Source organism: Girardinichthys multiradiatus, chromosome 8, assembly GCF_021462225.1.
Source record: "Girardinichthys multiradiatus isolate DD_20200921_A chromosome 8, DD_fGirMul_XY1, whole genome shotgun sequence".
Classification (NCBI taxonomy): Eukaryota; Metazoa; Chordata; class Actinopteri; order Cyprinodontiformes; family Goodeidae; genus Girardinichthys; species Girardinichthys multiradiatus.
This window is the reverse complement of record NC_061801.1, coordinates 24,571,927-24,592,073: the sequence shown is the minus strand read 5'-3', so window position 1 is coordinate 24,592,073 and position 20,147 is coordinate 24,571,927. Positions and strand designations below refer to the sequence as shown.

At 39.2% G+C, this 20,147-nt stretch overlaps 1 protein-coding gene across 1 annotated transcript; it reads right to left on the bottom strand.

The window, feature by feature from the left end:
• Positions 1-256: 256 nt before the first annotated feature.
• gdnfa (glial cell derived neurotrophic factor a) lies at positions 257-10,847 on the bottom strand. The gene is made up of 3 exons (XM_047373172.1): positions 9,896-10,847; positions 7,742-7,972; positions 257-1,331 (listed from the first exon to the last, which is right to left on the bottom strand). The coding sequence occupies exons 2-3, from the start codon at positions 7,944-7,946 to the stop codon at positions 778-780; spliced, it is 759 nt and encodes a 252-aa protein (XP_047229128.1). The 5' UTR covers positions 7,947-7,972; positions 9,896-10,847; the 3' UTR covers positions 257-777.
• Between the last annotated feature and the right edge of the window lie 9,300 nt (positions 10,848-20,147).

Here is a 20,147-nt window from a genome sequence, read left to right as displayed (position 1 = left end):
AAAACTCACTACTGTGGCACCGTCCAGGACAAACAAAGTCATTAAATAAATAAGAAAAAATCTTTTTCTTTCATAAAAATGGATTGAAATAAATAACAATAAGTTAATTCCATCTCAATAAATATACCTCTTACATGTATATATATATATATATATATATATACATATTTATATATATATATATATATATATATATATATATATATATATATATATATATATATATATATATATATATATAGATGCTGTATGTTGATAGATTTTTATGTAGGTTTTATGTAAGTTGCGCCAGTCTTTGCTGCACCTTGGCGTGTTTTCCTTGGCTCTGAATATCAACATCCAGACTACGCAGTGGAAGTGATTTAGGCTACAACTGAGAGAGTTCCTTCAAATCTGTGGATTAATTTGGCGTCAGCCAGCTATGGAAAAACAGAATGCCTGGGAAATTAAATCTTTCTGCAAAATCAGTTTTTCTTCATCTTCTTTTTTTGACAGCTCTCTGTACGTGTAACAGTTTTTAATCAGCCATAAACTGGTATCTTTATGCACAACCTAGAGGACTGTATGTGAACTTGTGCAGTTTGTTTTTTAGCAACTGTTCCATTGTCTCCTAGGTGCTCTCATTGTACTCCACTTTGTCTCATCTTGACATCAGCTGACAAAGAGACAACACACTCTGACCTCCAGTGCATATGTCCAACTGCAATCCATCCCTGTTTGCAGCATCTGCTTAGATGCTCCATCAGTCCGCCGCAGCATTTATTTATGCCTTCGTGCTCAGACACAGCCACACCTTCGAGCTGAATGTTTTTTCAGCGTGTGATACACCACATTGTCGTCCAAAAAAGACAAATCGTCATCAAACGCAATCGGTCGACAGCAGGTGCGAGAAGGTGTGTCTTTGTCCAGCTTTTTGTTGTGTGTGAGGTTGTTCAGGATCTTGTCATAGTTGGTCTCTGCCTCAATGCAGGGCCCGCTACAGTACCGGAAGATCAGCTCCTCCTTGGTCTGGTACCCCAGCCCCAAATCTGTCACATTGAGATGGACCTCCTTCAGTAAGCAACCACGACTCTGTACAGATATCCTCTCTCTCTCCCCTCCGCCTCCTTTGCCTCCTCGGCCTCCTGCACGACCTCGACCCCTCCTTTTCCCTCCGTGCCCTCTCTTCTCGTCTCTCACCCCTCTCGTGTTTGCTGGTCTTCTCTGTCTCTGCTCCCTCTGTCCTCCAGAGCTCCCGCCAGTGTCCGATGACCTCCGGAGTCTGCCGATGGTAGCCTCAATAAAATCCATCACGTCCTCAAACTGGTCTGGATAGGGAGCTGTCGTGTCATCTGAAAGGTGCAGAAGAAAGAGGTCCGTTTATAAATCTGCATTTGAAACACTGCTGTTCATCTACAGCTTTTAAAGTGAATATACTATATAGCCAAAATTGTTGCATTTACACACACACAAGCTTTATTGACTTGAAGTCTTCTAGGAAGGCTTTCCACAATGTTTAGGAGTGTAAGTGTATTTATTTGAGTTCTAACCATTTTACCAGAAGCTTATCTGTAAGGTCAGATGCTGATGTTGGACAAGAGGACCTGGCTCAGTCTCTGCTCTCATTCATCCCAAACTTCCTCTATCAGGTTGAGGTCAGGACCCTGTGTAAAACAGACTACTACACCCACACCAGACCCATTCATGTCTTTATGGACTATGCTTTGTGCCCTGGAGAAAAGTCATATTGGAACTAAAGGGGCCATCTTCAAACTGTTCCCAACGAGTCAGGAACATATGAATGTCCAAAATGTCTTTGTATGCTGAAACATTAATAGTTTCTTTAACGGGTACAAAGGGACTGAGCCCAACTCCTCCCAATCTCCTTGTGTTCAGAAAGACTGCAGAGGCAGAACAACAAACCAGGAACAGTGTCAAGCAGAGTGGAAACATTTCTGAGATAGGAATGTTTTGACTGAACAACACATGCATTTTGTATGAGATTATTATTAGAGTGAAGAATGTTGTCATTTAGGACTATTTGTCTGCTTACAGAGCCAAGTTAGCAGCTGGTCATTTGGCTGCTTCTCCATTTAGCACTTTAGCTTTTTAGTTTTAGTCTCGTCGTCCATTCATCCACTGTCCTCCACTTATCTGAGATCTGGACACCGAAGTGACTGTTTCAGAAGGGGAGTCTCAACATCCCATTCTGGGGCATCCAGAGACATTACCCGGCCAGTTGTATTCTGGGTCTGCTCCGGAGTCTCCTCTCAACTTCAAAAGCAAGGCATCCAAGCGGTATCATAATCACATACCCAAACCACCTTAATTCATTTCTTTCAATATGGCACTACTTCGAGTCCCCTCAATGATGGAGCTCCACATCCTGTGTCTAAAGCTTAGTCCAGCCACTCCACGGAGGAACCTTAGGTCGGCCACTTGTATCCAGGCTCTCATCATTTTGGTCATGGTTTATACCTCATGACATAAGTGAAGGTTGGAACATAGATTGGTGTCAAGAGTTTCATTTTTTAGCTTAGTGCTTTCTTCACCACAATAAATAAGAACCACAATCAATGGAAGTAGGGTGTAATGTAAAAGCTACAGAAAATATTTACAATTCTATTACAATTATACATAAGATACCAGGAGAAATTAACTGATATACAAAAGCTAAGGGAATAAGTATGAAATAGTTTGTCTGATAAAAGGAAGTAGGCCAGGGTAAAATGACAACTTGTAGATAAGAAATGTGGGTATGAATTGGGTAATGGTTGAAATGACCCGTTGGTGTCCAAAGATCTTCACCAGGATAAACAATAGCAAGCAAAATCAGAGACACCTCCTATCAAAATTATTTTTGTATGAACGTGGCCTCAGTGAACTGCTCCACACAGAAACAGTGTCTTTTTAACCTAGTCAGGGCTCCTGTTCTCATTCAGCACCCTCTTATAGTATGTTATATAAATACAGCACTTTGTACTTTCATTCACACAACAATGAACACATCAGGGACAATAGTAGTTTCAGTCACTTGCCTCAGGACACTTTCAGCACATTTTAGGAGTGGGGAAGAGTCATGCCACACTAACACTGACATATGATTACCTCTAAATAGGATGAGGATTTAATTTTACCTTTTATAATTTTACAAATAAGACAACTGCTTTCTATTTAGAGATTAACAATGATTTTTACATCAAAGGAATTTGAAAGTGCATAGTTTGCATGACTTTCAGAGATGCTACGGTTGATTTTACTACGTAGCATCATTATTTTTCTTTTCAGCCTTTATTTCTGAGTTGATGTCTGTTCCAATTAATTTTGGAAACCTAAAGAACCAATCCCATTATTGGGACATTTCCAACAAGCTCTTTAAACAAGTTCAAGCTAATTAAAAGGTTAGAGCTACAAAACATTTTCTTGGCTTCAATTGTTTATTCTGTTCCTTGTGTTTAATTATTCTTTCTTGTGTTTATGAAGCTACAAAAAGCAATGAGTCATTGCACCAAAGCTTCACTCCATCACTTTGACCAGCAACTGGCAAAACCTGCATTTTGACTTCCCACCTATCTAAACATTTAGCTGACAACACCCCACCCCCCAGAGGAACAACACTCCTCTATAAAAACAGGGAAGAAAGCAATGAATTTTGTTTAAAATGATCAGGAGGGACTCAAAGAATGCCTCAAGGAGTCTAGAATGCTTAATCAGCCTCTAAACTACCTCCCAGTTCAATATGATGGGGTCTACCGACATCTGAGGGAAGCAAGTACAACCCTACCCCATGGTCAATAGGTCCCAAAGGATCTATAATCTAAATCTATAATGTCCTGGTGTCAAATGCTCCAGCACACCACCTGATGGTTGTTGTCCATGTACTCATTGGTCAGAGCTGTTTCAGCTGCACAAGGAGACAACCTTAATATTTGCTGTTTGGTCATAATGTTTATGGCTGTACATTCATGTACATTTCATAGGTGTTTTAAATGGTTTTCAGATATTGTAAAATACGTGGTAAAATCCTCAGAGCCTTCAAAAACATTACAGCCACAACCTTTCATTGGTATTTTATGTAATAGATCAACACAACGTTGTTCATAATTGTGAAGCGGGAGGAAAATTATACCCACCTTTCAATTTGTTTTTTTTTTTTTTTACAGATGTCAATTCAAAAAGTGTGTTGTGAAGTTGCTATCATCCCCTCCTAAGTCAATATAGTCAATTGTAGAACCACCTTTTGCTGCAATTATAGCTACATTCTTCTTCTGTAAAATAGCTCAAGCTCAGTCAAATTGAATGGAGAGCATGTTTTAAGTTGTTGATGGTGTCTTCATGTTGGTTTTTTTTTGCCATAACACACTGAGTTCTGCATTTAGGACCAAAAAGTTAGATTCTGGTTTGAAGTAAGAAGAGCACCTCTTTGGGTGTGTGGCACACTGCAAAGGGAACTTATTATGGTTTTCTTCCAGCAATGATATTCTGCTTGCCACTCTCCCATAAAGGTCACATTTTTGGATTGATTAATATTCATCTTCTCAACAGATTCTCGCACGTGAGCTGGATCTTTGCAGCTCGTTCAGAATCGCCATTGACCCCTTGACTGCTTCTTTGTTGAATGCTCTCTTTGTCTGGTATGTCCGTTTGGGGGACGGACCGTCATGTCTTAGTAAGTTTGCAGTTGTACCATACTCTTTTGATGTTCAGATGATAGATTGCCAGTGCTCCGTGAGATGTTTAAAGCTTTGAATATTGGTTTATAACCAAACTCTGCTTTAAACCTCTCCACAGCTATCTTCCTTACCTTTTTTGCTGTATTCCTTAGGCTTCATGAAGCTTTTTATTCAACAAAGTTCTCAAAAAACCTCTGAGGCCTTCACAGGCTAAATTAGATTAAACTGGTGGATCAAAAGGCAGTTAGTTCTGCTGGATTTTTTAGGTGTATCGGCATAAAAGAGAATGAATAGAAATGCAAGGCACACTTTTCAGATTTTTATACAAAAACATTTTTGAAAACCATATTACATTTTCCTCCCATTTCAAAATTATGCAGTACTCTGTATTTGTTTAATCATATTGAATGCCATTAAAATACATTAAAATTTGTCGTAACCAGACAAAACAACTTTTGCAAGGCACAGTTATCACTTTTAATTCTAGACAGGATTTAACTTTAAGCAAATGTTTGATCAACTATTTTCCCCAAAGATTTGTAGCAATTTTAGTGCGTTTAGTCCATTTAGTGCTTATTGAGATGATTCAAAGCTGAAAATCCGGTTGATGCTGATGACAAAACCCTTAAAACAAATTTTTGTTAAAATAGGAAAGTCTACCTACTTTTAAAAAAGTGATTTGTAAATAATATAAGTGAATTTTCCTCCAGACATCTATCTTTTGTGGTTTCTTTCTCATTTTATCTTGTAAGGTTTGCAGAAAGATCAGTGTTTGTGAACCTGGTTTGACAGCACTTCTATCCTAAAGGTAAAAACATATCCTGGTTTTCTTGCAAACCCTGAAGATTTTGAACTTTTAGCCAGAGTTAGCGAGCTTTCACACAGGAACCGCATGGTTTGGTACAGTCAAGGACAAACAAATCACAAATCTGTTTAAATGTCTGATGTATGTCATTATAGTATGCACAGACTTAAAAGGCTGTTCTCAAGGAAAATCATATGCTTTGAGTTATTTGGATGAAACAACCTAAATGTGCTGCAGCACAACTCTGCACCTTCTGCTTTGAGAAGAAACGAGGACTGACTGAAAGTTTTGGACCTTTCGGAACCTTACGATGATCCTGTTTAGGAGTCATGTGAACTGTAAACTGGGAGGCACAGGAACAGTGAACTAGGTCGTAAAAAAAAGTACCTTTCTGACATGACTCAATTAATCATATACTAATTATATTACCTGAGCAAGTCTGGGTAACGGGGGGCACGCTAGAGTGCTCGGATGTGTGTTGACATGTCGTACGTGCATCAAGGAGTGACAGCCGGCGGGGTGAGATATCTGGCAGGTGGTGTTGTGGTTAACACAGCCTCTACTCTGCAGTGTCCCCTATCTCTTCTTCTTTACCTGTGGTATCTGATCTGCCTGAGCGCCACAGCTGATTAGGCAGCCCTTCGTGTATCAGGTGAACTATGAGGCTAATCTTTATAGACACACCTATCCTTTGATTTAGACACCTTCTATTGTGTGTCAGCTGAAAGAGTTGCTGGCTGCAGAGTGCACCTGCTGACAGACTATACTGCGCTCAGCTAATGAGGTGAGTCAAATTCTGCTATGATGTTGCTGAATTAATTGTGGAGAAATGTCGTATTGCCTGCCTAAAATAATCAGAAACACAACAGAAATGGTAAAGATATTGCCCCAAACGTTCACTTTCTTTGCAGGATTTTGTGTTTTTAAGCATGATTCATTTTAAAACACCATACTTTTCCTGTCCAAATTTCCTCATTTCACATCCTTTTCTAGCAAATATTTTAAGTATAATTACACTACAATACAATGGCATTAAATGAGGTCAGACTTTAAAAGTGGATCCTGCAGAAAGTAGATACTGGATGGTTGGCTGGATGGCTGGACGGACGGACGGACGGAGGAATGAATGGATGGAATGCCTGGAAATAAAGTCTGGAAATACAACTAGTTTTGCATAATCTAATTTATTTTTCCATACTTATCCACACATGAAAAATGTAATTAAATTCCAAACTTTTCCAGACTGCGTTTTAACCCTGTTTTGATATGAGTCTCCTTAAAAGCTGAAGCCTGCAGATTCCAGGCTCAAAATTTTACAGCAAACCATGTTTTTATTTGACATTAAGCATAAACCAAGTGGCCCATCCCCTCTCTCCGCATTGCCGTTTTGTTTACACTGGTCCTGAAGACTTCATCGTCTGGGGATAAACTGCAGATCGGTGATGTCACTGTGCTCCAAACACAATATGAAGTGGCAAAGACAAACACTTGCCCCAAATGTTCCATGCCTTATCTAGTTCTTAGCTGTGATTACTCCAAAGTGAGGATGATACAGTGTCACACTGATCCAAACAGAATAAATTCCTGCCCACCGTCTCTGCCGGAATATAAACACAAGATGCTTGTTCGGTGCCTCAGACAAGCCTTTCCCACTTAAAACCTCCTGTGACCTGGTTCACAGTGCCCCCTTTAAAACCTACCACGATTTCTGAGTTTTGGCAGATGGATAAAGGCCATGGGTGTCTGAACTGCAGAGAGGCAGGGGTGAATGTAAACAAGGGGAGACAGGGAAATGTGAAAAGTGACGCCTGCTGGGGATTGGAGCTGTTCAAAGTCTTCTTCATGCTGCTGGTTTGTTTAGACAACACCATGATGTAACACAAAGCAGCAATAAAACACAAATTAAGACCTTGCATCTGATAACCAATGTGTTGGATTATCCACCCAGTTGTAATCACTTCACAGGGTGTTTCTCAAGAGCAATTAGTCAAAATACACAAACTAGTGGCAATTGAGTGTTATTCATGTGCATTTAGATAATTCTTGTTATATATTTTACTTATCGTACTTCCCCTTGTTCTAGCTGCTTAAGCAAACATCATGGTGGGTTTGGTTTCCTTATAGTGTCAGGACAGATTTGCTCCACAAAAGAGGGAAAATAGGCTATTCCCCTTGGTGATTAATTGATTTTAATAAATTAAAGGCACGATTGACCAAGGCTGAGAACTAAACATTTATAACTGATCCTGCAGAAAGAGTACTGCTTATATCCCTTAAGTCTTACACTGATCCTCCATGGATATTTCCTGCAGGTTGTGCTCTTCACGCTGGAACAGTGGCTCTTCGTCTTCCACGGACAGGGACCCAGAATCACGGTAGCTGGTGGGGAAGCGAATCCTCTTGGCTGGCTGAGTGTTTTGGTACAGAGGCCGTGTAGTGACAGAGGTCAGGAGCAAGAAACACATGGCCAGAACATCCCATAACTTCATCTTAGACTCAGTTCCTATGATGAAAGCTGCAAAATAAACAAGAAATCAGTATATGTTGCTGTACTTAAATTTTGAGGCCTAGCAAATTATAAAAACATCTACAATCTCCCAGAAAGGCGACCAACGCTTTCCTAACAAGGTGAAAAAAGTCCACATATGAAACAATGCCCGTGGCTAGATGTACCGCAGATCATTCTATATTAATAACTGTGCCATCAGGTCAAAAGGGTTTGATCCCAACTCCTCTTTTGTGTGTACTGTGAACATAAAAACCTCACCAGAAAATTGTACAACAGCAGACAGGCAACCTATCTACACTGCAAAAAAAGAATGTTGGTCTTTTTATGGTTATTCAATTGTAATCAAGTTTATTTGTAAATGTAAAGAGTTAAAATTCCAATAACAATCCTACCTTTTGGTTAAAATTTTACTGAAAATACTGGTTCCACCAACTGTTAATCTCCTTTGCAGTGTCCAGGGATGACTGATGTGTTCATATACACTTTTTCATCCAATGTGTCATGTCTAAACTAAGTAAAGCTTACTTAGCACTATTTGGTCAATCCAAACTACTTTTTGACAACATTCAGACATCCATAGACGTCTTAACATGGACATCTTTTCACCTCTGACTTTTCACCCATGCTTTTACATTATTTAACTAGATGGCTGCTGTCGTTTTTATTAATTTTCAACACAATGTTGGTCATTTGGATTATAAGACTTGTGACTGAGAAAGTTTCTGTGTTAGGGAAATAATTTAAGTTTGTATCAAGATTTAACTAGTTTAGCTATAGAGCTAATGCTAAAGTCAACTTTTCTTAGTTAGCTCCTAACCCTGAGGCCGTTGCTGCTAATGAGTGGCATAATTAGCGGTGGTTTTCAGGGAAAAGGTTTACATGCCACCTTATTAGAATAGATTTCAAAGATGTGTGTCATGCTTGAGCTAGTTTAGCGACTGTGCTAATATTAAAGTCAAATTTGCTAGCAAGCTGTTGCTAACTGAGGAAGTCGTTACCAAATGAATGACACAACTTAGCCATGGTTATCACGGAAAAGGTTTATATGCCATCTTGTTACAATAGATTTAAAAAGCTTAATACTAATTTAGTAATCCTTTATGCCTTAATTAGTTTAACAACAGTGAACACCGGTGAAACTTCCTGGCAAACTGAGCTGCTTAACCCTGAGACGGTTGGTGATCTTAGCTTTGATTATCAGGGAAAACATTTATATGCCACCCTCTTAAATAATTTTAAAAGTTTATTACTATTTCACTACCCGTTTTATGCCTTCAACTCATCACAATTTAAATGTATTTGGTTGTTTGTTTTTGACATGGGAGGACAAACCAGATTAGCAAAATTGTCTTTTTAATTATTGCATGGGTGGAATAAATACCAGTTTTTACTGAGGAATTCTGATTCATATCTACCTCGATAAAATGTAAAAACTGTTTGTTTTTATCAGTAAGATTATTATAGGGAGTAAATATGTTATATCAGAAGTAGCTATCATACACAGATTAGTTATGTGCACATTTGTGCATAAGTGCGCGTAAATATTTAGGCGTTTTGGATGAAATGCGTTTTCTCTCGACTGATGTCAGATGAAACGCAGAGGGTACGCCTCACAAACACACACACACACAAATACGACTGGCTAAAGCACGCACCGAAGCGTTTTGGCAACGATAGCCTAAATAAATGGTGTGAGCTGGCCAGAGGGCGATACCCGGAGCTTACGTGACTCTGTCTAATGGCATGTTGAGTCTGCTGTAAACCTAAACAGCTACGTATGGATAAATACTGGGCTTAAACGCAGTGTCTTAAAGTGTAATTCGTTTTTATTTTTATTTGCGATTTTAAAGAAAAACTTGAAACTGCTCTTTGCTTTGCGCATTGATTTTTAGACTCTGAAACTAAGAGGGATTATAGAGGTCGACTTACCTTAAATATGGCCCATGCAGACCTAAAATTATCTTGGTAGTTTATAGTAAAATCCAAACAGAAAGCGCAACTCCTGGAGTGTCCCCAGTTGACTTGAATGCGTAAATCATGTCAGAATCGCCAAAAAGAGAATTGCCTTAAACCAATATTAGTCCAAATAGAGAGGGGAAAGGCTGTTGTGTTGTGCCAGATATGTTCTCTGTATTCCGACCCGGTGCGCTAAACAAACCACGCGTCTCTGAAGACGGCGGACCAAAGTGCCTCTGCGCCTCACGGAGTACAGTTGCAGCCACTGATTAATTGGATGCTACGTTTCCACACTGGAAATCCGAGAGAGCTCCACCATCTCCGGCCGAGAGGAGTCCAATGAAGACATCAGCGTCTCCAACAAATGAGAAAAGCACAGGAGGTGTGCTGTTACCGCTCGTCTGCCTCTTGGTAAAACAGTTCAGTAGCACTTAGTCCAGAATCTCCAGTATTTCTCACTAATCTCGCCATAGTAAACAACACATATTCGGATAAATGTTTTCCATTTTCTCCAAGCCAGGCTTGTGTTTACGCAGAAGTCTCCACACGCGTCGTCCTCATATTGGACTAAAGCAGGGCAGATGTCTGCGCACAGCACCGCGCCAGGCGCAGAGGGGCTGTTTGGAAAGATTTATACTTCAGTGCACTCTGACGTTTGGGGGCTGGTGTCCGCCCCCTCTTTTATAGACCCATGCGAGCGCAAACAGTGAGTAACAGAGGTCCGCATATCTCTCCAAACCACCTCTGGAGCCTTGTTCGGAGGAGCGAAGTTTTCAGATGTCTTGAGGATTATGTCACACATCCTGATGTCCTCGGATTAGATTTCAGTATGCGGAATGCGATTTGGAGATGTTCTGTTGCGGTGCATGTTTCTAACCTGATCTCCGCGCTCCGTGTGCCTGCAGTGTCAGGTTCCGTCTCATGGCTGCACACATCTCAAATGCAGGAGTGCCACTTCACCTGCTATTTACTATACTCGTGCAGACGCGAAGGGCGCATTTAAGGAACATTTCGCTGCGCTTTGTTAAACATGCAGGAATTTGCAGTTTATTTAACTGCAAATTCGATGCTCAGAAAAGTTTACAGGCGCATGTGGTCAGGGAATAAGTGGGTTCAGAGTTCACAACCAAGAACCCTTGAAAAGCAGCTTCATCATCCTTCATGGCCGCCTCCCTTCCAGGGACGCCCATAGAAAATTTTGATCGAGATTATCAGATAATTAATCATTTTGGTGTGGCACCGCAAAAAAAAAAAAAAAACAATCTCAATTCTTCTTTGGAATGTATTACCTAATAACCTATATGTTGGTGTTTTCAAGTACCTACATACAAAAAATTAGCTGTTTTGATGTAAGAAGCTGCATTTTTGCCCCATCCAAAAAACAAAACAAAAACAAAGGCAGTGTCCATCGTGGTAATATTTGAGGATTGGGCCAGGCGAAACACCTGTCATTTTAATGTGGGAGGTTTCATGGCTAAATTGGACCAGCCTGGTAGCCAGTCTTCATTGATTGCACATTGCACCAGTAAGAGCAGAGTGTGAAGGTTCAATTAGCAGGGTAAGAGCACAGTTTTGCTCAAAATATTGAAATGCACACAACATTATGGGTGACATACCAGAGTTCAAAAGAGGACAAATTGTTGGTGCACGTCTTGCTGGCGCATCTGTGACCAAGACAGCAAGTCTTTGTGATGTATCAAGAGCCACGGTATCCAGGGTAATGTCAGCATACCACCAAGAAGGACGAACCACATCCAACAGGATTAACTGTGGACGCAAGAGGAAGCTGTCTGAAAGGGATGTTTGGGTGCTAACCCGGATTGTATCCAAATAACATAAAACCACGGCTGCCCAAATCACGGCAGAATTAAATGTGCCCCTTAACTCTCCTGTTTCCACCAGAACTGTCCGTCGGGAGCTCCACAGGGTCAATATACACGGCTGGGCTGCTATAGCCAAACCTTTGGTCACTCATGCCAATGCCAAACGTCAGTTTCAATGGTGCAAGGAGCGCAAATCTTGGGCTGTGGACAATGTGAAACATGTATTATTCTCTGATGAGTCCACCTTTACTGTTTTCCCCACATATGGGAGAGTTACGGTGTGGAGAAGCCCCAAAGAAGCGTACCACCCAGACTGTTGCATGCCCAGAGTGAAGCATGGAGGTGGATCAGTAATGGTTTGGGCTGCCATATCATGGCATTCCCTTGGCCCAATACTTGTGCTAGATGGGCGCGTCACTGCCAAGGACTACCGAACCATTCTTGAGAACTATGTGCATCCAATGGTTCAAACATTGTATCCTGAAGGTGGTGCCGTGTATCAGGATGACAATGCACCAATACACATAGCAAGACTGGTGAAAGATTGGTTTGATGAACATGAAAGTGAAGTTGAACATCTCCCATGGCCTGCACAGTCACCAGATCTAAATATTATTGAGCCACTTTGGGGTGTTTTGGAGGAGCGAGTCAGGAAACGTTTTCCTCCACCAGTATCACGTAGTGACCTGGCCATTATCCTGCAAGAAGAATGGCTTAAAATCCCTCTGACCACTGTGCAGGACTTGTATATGTCATTCCCGAGACGAATTGACGCTGTATTGGCCGCAAAAGGAGGCCCTACACCATACTAATAAATTATTGTGGTCTAAAACCAGGTGTTTCAGTTTCATTGTCCAACCTCTGTACATGTCCAAACTAATTGAAGCTTGTGCTTCCCTCTCCCTAACACATGCACTGTACTATTTTCATATGGGTGCTGGGGTGCCATAAGGCAAAAAATAAAAAAAATACGTTTCCAGTCCGTTGCACCCTGAATGAGTTCACATAAGGCATGTTCAATCCAGTGGCTTATAATGCTGAAGTTTGTATTTGATTTGTAGCTTATGAATCTATATTAAAATATAAAATATTTAGACTGGTGAATTTGATACCTATATTTATCTATATAAAATCCAAATCTATTTTTTTTTTTTTTATAATGTTTCTGATATGATACATTGCAAAATAATGTTTTTTTTTCTACTAAATGAATTTCAAGGAGGGAAAGGTTGTGTGTTTATACGTGTACAGGGCAGCAAAAGGAGGTGCTCTCCCAGGGCGCCATTATGCAAGAACCATCAATACTCACTTCTAGTGGTGGCCACTGCTCTCCCTTGCCCCCATTGGTGGCGCCACTGCAGCTTATTTATCGCCTGCAAATGTAAATTCCACAAGTTACTCAGGCTTTTAAGAATTAAACTCGTTTGTTTTCCCGAGCCAGGAGACCGAATCCAACCACAGCTCAACACTTGTGTGTCCAAGAAGCGCTCTGGTTTTAATTTTTAGATGCAAAGCGCTGACAACATAGAAAAAAAGGAAAGCTGTTGAATAAAAGGCTGGAAATCCTCGCCCTCACACCCTAATTCCACACTGACTTGCCTGTTACTCAGCGGCATTAAAGCTCAGATGTTTTTGCTCACAATCCCAAAATGTCTTGTTTATACACGTTTCTCTTTCAGGCGATTTAGCTGGGCCTTGCCCATCCCTACTGCATCTACAAAACACTCTGTCAAGTGTTCATCATATGGATTCCTCCCTGTCAAGTTCTCACATGGTCTTATTGTGTTAATTGAGAGCTGCCGGTTCATTTTAAGTGACAATACCCTCTGAATTTAGGTAATTTTAAAGGTAACTCAGCTCATACTTATGAATATTTTCATAATTCCTAATTGTTTTTATGCAATCATTATTGAATGCATTTGTAAAACTATTTACTCATTCAATGCTTTTTGTCTCCTTGAGTTTCACTTCTTAAGCCTCCTTTATAAAAGGACAATATGGTCATAAAAGGGCCATGACAAAGGATTATAGGGAAACAGGAAGTGTATTTACACTTCCTATTTAAGTTTTTAGCTCTTAAGTGGAAACGCCTTTTGCTTCCAATTCTTACTTGTTTACAATCACTCAACACTACAGTTGAATTGAAAATGAATAGAGCATCAGTTTGTCTTTTTGTTCGGGTGGAATATCAAATTTTTGTTCCCCTGCCAGTGCATGCTGGATTGCCTAAAGGCTCTGCACAACCCTAAGCAAGAATATGCAGGTGAAGAGACTGAATGAAAGAAAGCCAGCTTTTAACACTGTATAAACAATCTGGGACTGGGGAATGTAAAGTGAATTGGCATTTAGATAAATAAGACAAAAGATTGACAGCAGAGAGTTGCCAGTTTGGATTTTCACAAAATCAACTAAACTATGAAAAACAAAATTGCTTTAAATTGAAATGTCATGCGAACTACATGGTAGTACAGTTGGTAGCACTGTTGCCTTGCAGCAAGAAGGTCCTGGGTTGGACTCCCGAGCTCTGCATGGAGTTTGCATGTTCTCCCTGTGCATGCGTGAGTTCTCTCCAGGTGTTCCGGCTTCCTCCCAAAGTCCAAAAGCATGACTGTTACGTCTCTCTCAATGGTCCTTTTGTGTGAATGGGTGTGTGCGTAGCTGTTTGTCTCTGTGTGTCCCTACAATGGACTGTCGACCTGTCCAGGGTGTATCCCGTCTCTTGCCCATAGACCGCTGGAGATAGGCACCACCTCCCCCTCGACCCCGTATGGAAGAAGCAGTTATAGAAAATGGATGGATGCAATGTAATGCATTAGGTCTCATATTTGTCATCTATCTATATAACCCAACAAAATAGATCACTATTAACTGCAATACCTTGCAGAATTGAAGCATATATAAATCAGTATCAAATATAATAAAATGAATAAGCTTTATTTATAAAGTACATTTAAAACAACAGGGTTGTGCTCTTCAATAAATACCCAGAAATATAACACCAAACCAGTTACAATGTTAAGGGAACACAATTAAAAGAAAAGACATAAAAATGTGCAAACAGAGTAAAAGCTCTGTTTTAGGTAAAGATGTTTTAACTCAGCAAGTGCGAGGTTCTGTCGTATTCACTAACTCTTAATAATTTGATTAAAAAAATGAATAAGTGGCCCCCATAAAATAAAAAAAAGTGTTTAAAACTATGGCAACAATTATCTAATTAAAAAAATATTTAGAAAATGTAAGAACAAACTGTAAAAAACCAAAACACAAAAAGCACCCTAACAAAAATGAAAAGCATTCATATGTCCTGTCAGATGGGGAGCAAAAAAAGCTGTCCAGTAATTAAAAAATATATGTGTAAAAAGAGACATTTGCTGCAATTATTTAACAAACAATTGTAAAAATAATAATACTGTAAAAGAAATTGCACTATTCTAGCAGTTCAAATTCCAGAAGGGCAATTAAACAGCTAAAAATGTATCTGTAAAAAACAATCATTCTCCAAATAATTTATAAAACTGTAACACGTGTGACAACAATTTCTAACAGGAAAAAGTAAAGAAACCACAATTTTTTATCAGCGGGAATGCCAGAAAAAGACTGTTAAATGTCAGAAAACAGAAATTTGCATTAAATATTTAACAGAAAACATTCAGTCACAAACAGTCATAAAACTGTATTGTTCAGGCAGCTGGAGTGCCAGAAAAAAGACTGTTAAATAACAAATTTACACAAAATTCAGAAAAAATGTGTGTACTTACAGATACTTTTGCTGTATGGTGTATAAATATTGTTAGTTAGAAATAAAGCAATAGTTTTTGGACCCAAAGCTCTGCATCATAAGTTCTTTTCATGCATGGTTGTCAAATATAATATATTATTCTGATGTAAGTCCAGTTAATTTGATTAAACAGAAGGTGCATTAACATTCACAGATTTTACAGAAACCTGTCACACATCACAGCATTTGGGACTTTCTGTTTGACAGACTCTCCCCAGAGACATGCAGACAGGAGCTGTATTGTTGATAGGATCTGCAGACGCGTCTCCAGAAAAAGTCCTCTGTGGCCCTCGTCTGCCTCTTCCAGACAGTGCTGTGAAGATAATGGTGACCAAAAATGGATTCATCTTCGAATTCCTCCCTTTATGTGGGAGTACAGCACACTCTGTGGGTGTCAGAAATCCCATGAGCTGAAAGACTTTGGTGACTACTATATTAATTTGTTGGGAGGAGAAACATGAGTAAGAAGGACGAATCACCACCACATAGGGTATGATGAAGAGGCCTGTCACTCCATCTGAACAGCTCTCTTTTATTTTGTTGTGCCACTGATTGGACAACAACCCATATTTTTGAATTCATTCCTCCACTGAGCTCTGACAGGCCCTCAGAGGAAAAAATCAAGGAGTTCCCAGAGTTTCTGTGAGCATTTAACAGTACTCACAGAAACGATCCAATTCCCTGCATCTGGTTCTGTTTACCATCAGGCTGTAAAAAGCTAAGCTAAAACAAATGCTCGACATTGCCAATTGATTTTTATTTTCCAACAACTTCATCTCAACTTAAATTGTAAATATTTTGCCTAAAATATTGTCTTGAAGGATTTAAACCAATAAAAAATACAGTTGTCGTGTTCTGCCTCTTACTTTAATGGCAAATTGCTTCATATTACATGTGACCAAAGTGGGCTACTCTGCATTTATGGGTCATTCTAGTTTTATATCTTTAGGAGAAATAAACAGTAATAACACAAGATTCATGTCTGCATGCAGTAAACTTAACCGACTGAAATAATTTAGTCAAAGACAACAGAAAGAAAAAACACTGAAACTTGTTCATCCAAGTTACCACCAACTGAGAAGGATTTTGATTTAAGTTATTGCAGTCCAGCTGCTTTCCTCCATTGCTCACTATAATAAAAATGCACAAAGATTTGGTTTATACTGCTGTCTTGCAGTTTAATTGGGAAAAAGAAGAGTGTCTGTGCAACTGGTTAGCGTTGCATTTGGTAATAAAGGTGAAATAAAATTAAATGCATTTCTTAAATTTTATGAGCTTGAATAATTTCCAGTATATGCAACATTTTAACATAACTGTACTAAATTGATTTTTCAAATATTAAAGAGTCTATTTGGCACAGTATTCTTTCTTTATTGAATTTCTGATCTTCATCAAAGTGATTTATATGCCACACAGAACTATATTAATATAGGTGAATATTCAGTATTAGTCTCATAGTCTATCATGAAGTTGTCTGAATGATGAATTATTTAGATTACATATATTGCTCATATTAAGATTTATTTCTTGTCTGCAACAAATGACATGTTTCTAGGGATTATGTTTTTTTTTTAAATCTTTTTTATTTATCCAATTGAGTAAAAAGAAAAACAAAAATAATTTGAAACAAAGAAAAGGAGAGAACATTTCTCTAAGCTCATTAAATAGTTAACTGGTGGCTCGCAGAAGTTTAAAGACAGGGTTTAATGACTTAATTTCTTAATTTGAAATTCTGATGCTATGAATGATTTGAGGGGGAAACATTTGAGCAGAAAAAGGAGCAAATAAAATTTTCAAACCACAGTGATACATCTGTTTCTCACATCAGAATTCCAGGGATTCAACAAGAATAGAAAATGCTTACTTTGTGACCCAGAATCAAACTGTTTGCTCACTCCCACAAACCGACTTGGATTATTGTACAAAGAGTCCCCCGCAGTCCCGTCTCTTAGCTTAGATGAAGAGAGAAATGTGGGTACAACAGCTGTTGTTCCAGTTGAAAAGGTCACTCAGACTAGAGGGCTCTAAGTTCATATTCAGATCGGGATGTATAAAATAGTGGTTTCTCACTTTTAATCTCTCCAGACACAGAGAGAAAAAGGAACGTTCTGAGCACATCAGAGGTGTGGAACCTTAAACAACAATTAAATGAACATGGCAAAGAATATGATGCAAACATAAGCAGTTATTGCAACCGAAACTCAAAAAGAGTTATCAGGCCTTCGTTCTGACTCGGCTGGACTTTTCTTGCTGGTTCTGTGATACCAATTCTCTCTTTGTATCTCAGAACTCCAGCTGGTCACTGGGAGCTGTCAGCTTCTGGAGAAGGAGTTATCACGAGGATCTGAGTGGCTAATCAGAATAAAGGACTCTACTGTTTTATTTTACCATGTTCTTAAACCTGACAAAGACAACAATGTAAAGATTCTAGTGTTTTCGATAAAATACTATCTCCAAGCTGAAATTGTGTTACGGTCAATGTTTTTTAGCATTTAATTATTCTACTGAAATAAAAGATTCAGGTTCTGATTTGCTAAAGGTGTTTTGCGTCTACAAAAACATGTGCAAACTGATAGCACGCTCAAAGCTGATGTTCTAACCAGGTACAATGAGGATTGCATCTGTCAAATGAGGAAAAAAGCAGACGCAATTCATTTAGTGTGTTTTCCTTCATGAATATACAGAACTTTCTGATCGTCTGAGTGTGCAAAATACTGGGAGGATATGCTAATATAAAACGTTACCACCCACAATATGATTTATCAAACCTGAAATGGATTGCCAGTGCAGTTTATGTGTCTATATTTAGCAAGTTTGAAAGGTAGGTGAAAACTGGCATGCAAAAATGTCTGCGGCCATTGTGGCGAGAAGGAGGTGTAGATATAATGACAGACGACAGAGAAAACCTTCTTTGCGCATTTTGGAGCTGCAGCATTATAATTCCAGCAGACCATCACTTTATGGGACGACTCCGTTATGTCTGGATGCACTGGAAAAGCGCTTCTATATAGCCCAGAAAAAGGTGCCGCAGATACTAGTTTGCTGTATGTTTGCAGCGGGACCACATACAATCTTTATGCAGTAAAACCAAAATTAAAAACACCATGATTGAACCCAAATATTATGGCATGAACATCAACAGCAACCAGAGACCAGAAAAAGTGACTTCTTCTACTTCCTCCTCTTCCTCCAACTCCATGGCTTCCAACTTTATCTTTCTTATACAGCCACTCTGCTCTCCCAAACTGTCCATGATGACAGCCAGTAGCACATTCGAAATTCTCATTTAAATAGGGCAGTCTGCACCATTTGCACCTGTTATCATTTGCACAAGCATTCTTAATGCATCACGGCCACTAATGGCACGTGCAATTGTTTTTGCACACCTTATTTAGGATCTTAGTAAATCACGCCCTCAGAGTTTAACACTTTAAGCATTATATAAAGTTAAGTAATCATTGACTTCTTTGTATATATATATTTATTGAGAATGTACAATCATTAACAAAGATGTGTCGTTATAATACTTAACAACAGTACAGTTAATTTTTTATAAAGTAAACAGAAAGACAAACAGAACGACCATAACCAACCCACTCTGCACCCTTAAATAACTTAAATAACAAAGCATACAGTTGAATTCACTTGGACAGTTACTTATTTTAAATGTTACTGGGACTTTAACTGTGATTTGGTCAAATTAAAACCAACCAGATGGGTCGGGTTTCAACAAAGGGTTAATATGTGAAAATATACCTCATGCACATACCTCATGCTCACTCTTAAGTACAGTTTAAGTATCTATGATCTGTGTAGTCGATCTGTGATGCTGTGGGCTTGTTTTTCTTTGAAACCTTGTTAGAGTGAAGAAAACACTATGACATTTTAAGTAAAAATCTGAGGGACCCTTAGAGAAAACTGAAAACAAGTCACTATTAGGTCTTTAAACAGGAATTTGATCCGAAACATTCAACATTGGCACTGCAAAAAAAAAATTTAAAATTGCATAATTTTACCTGGGATTCCAATGACATGATAGTTCTTTGTAGAAGGTCCTGATTGATTTTGACAGCACTTCCTTATACAGAGTTAAAATTAGGCACAAATGTTACCTTATGTTCTCTTTACAATTCTGGCACAGTACCGTTGGCCTACATGGTATCAGAATAGGGACTTTTTATCCTGTTTTATGCATGCGGTGTGCAGACGTGCCAGTTGTCTGCCTGAGAAAGCTCAGCTGTCACTTGGATCACTCTTGGCACAGAGACAGAGAGCAGGTAGTCAGGACAGATACTCTGGGATTCACATAGCTTTCAGCTGATCCATTAGGACATGCTACAATCCCAACATGGCCCCCTGCCAAAAAAACCGACTATCACAGAACTCGGAGCAGCATTACTGCTTCGCCCACTGTGCGAGAATATTTGTTGCCATCTTTCACACATAGATTGTTTGCATGCACAAATACATGCAATCACGAGGTACTGTGTGTGACTATATGTAAGCAGGTGTGTATGAAAATGTGTAAATGAGATCACTTGGTGCTATCAAAGTGCAGGCAGGACTATGACACTGTTATAAATAGAAGGGAGGAAGTAAGGAAGGTTAAATCTCTGACACTAAA

What these genes read in the sequence shown, in the direction of transcription:
- gdnfa (XM_047373172.1), bottom strand. Translation starts at nt 7,946, where the DNA reads ATGAAGTTATGGGATGTTCTGGCCATGTGTTTCTTGCTCCTGACCTCT. An exon ending in AATATCCATGGAGGATCAGT is followed by an intron (nt 1,332 to 7,741) that starts GTAAGACTTAAG and finishes TGCACCTTTCAG; the next exon opens with ATGACACGACAGCTCCCTAT.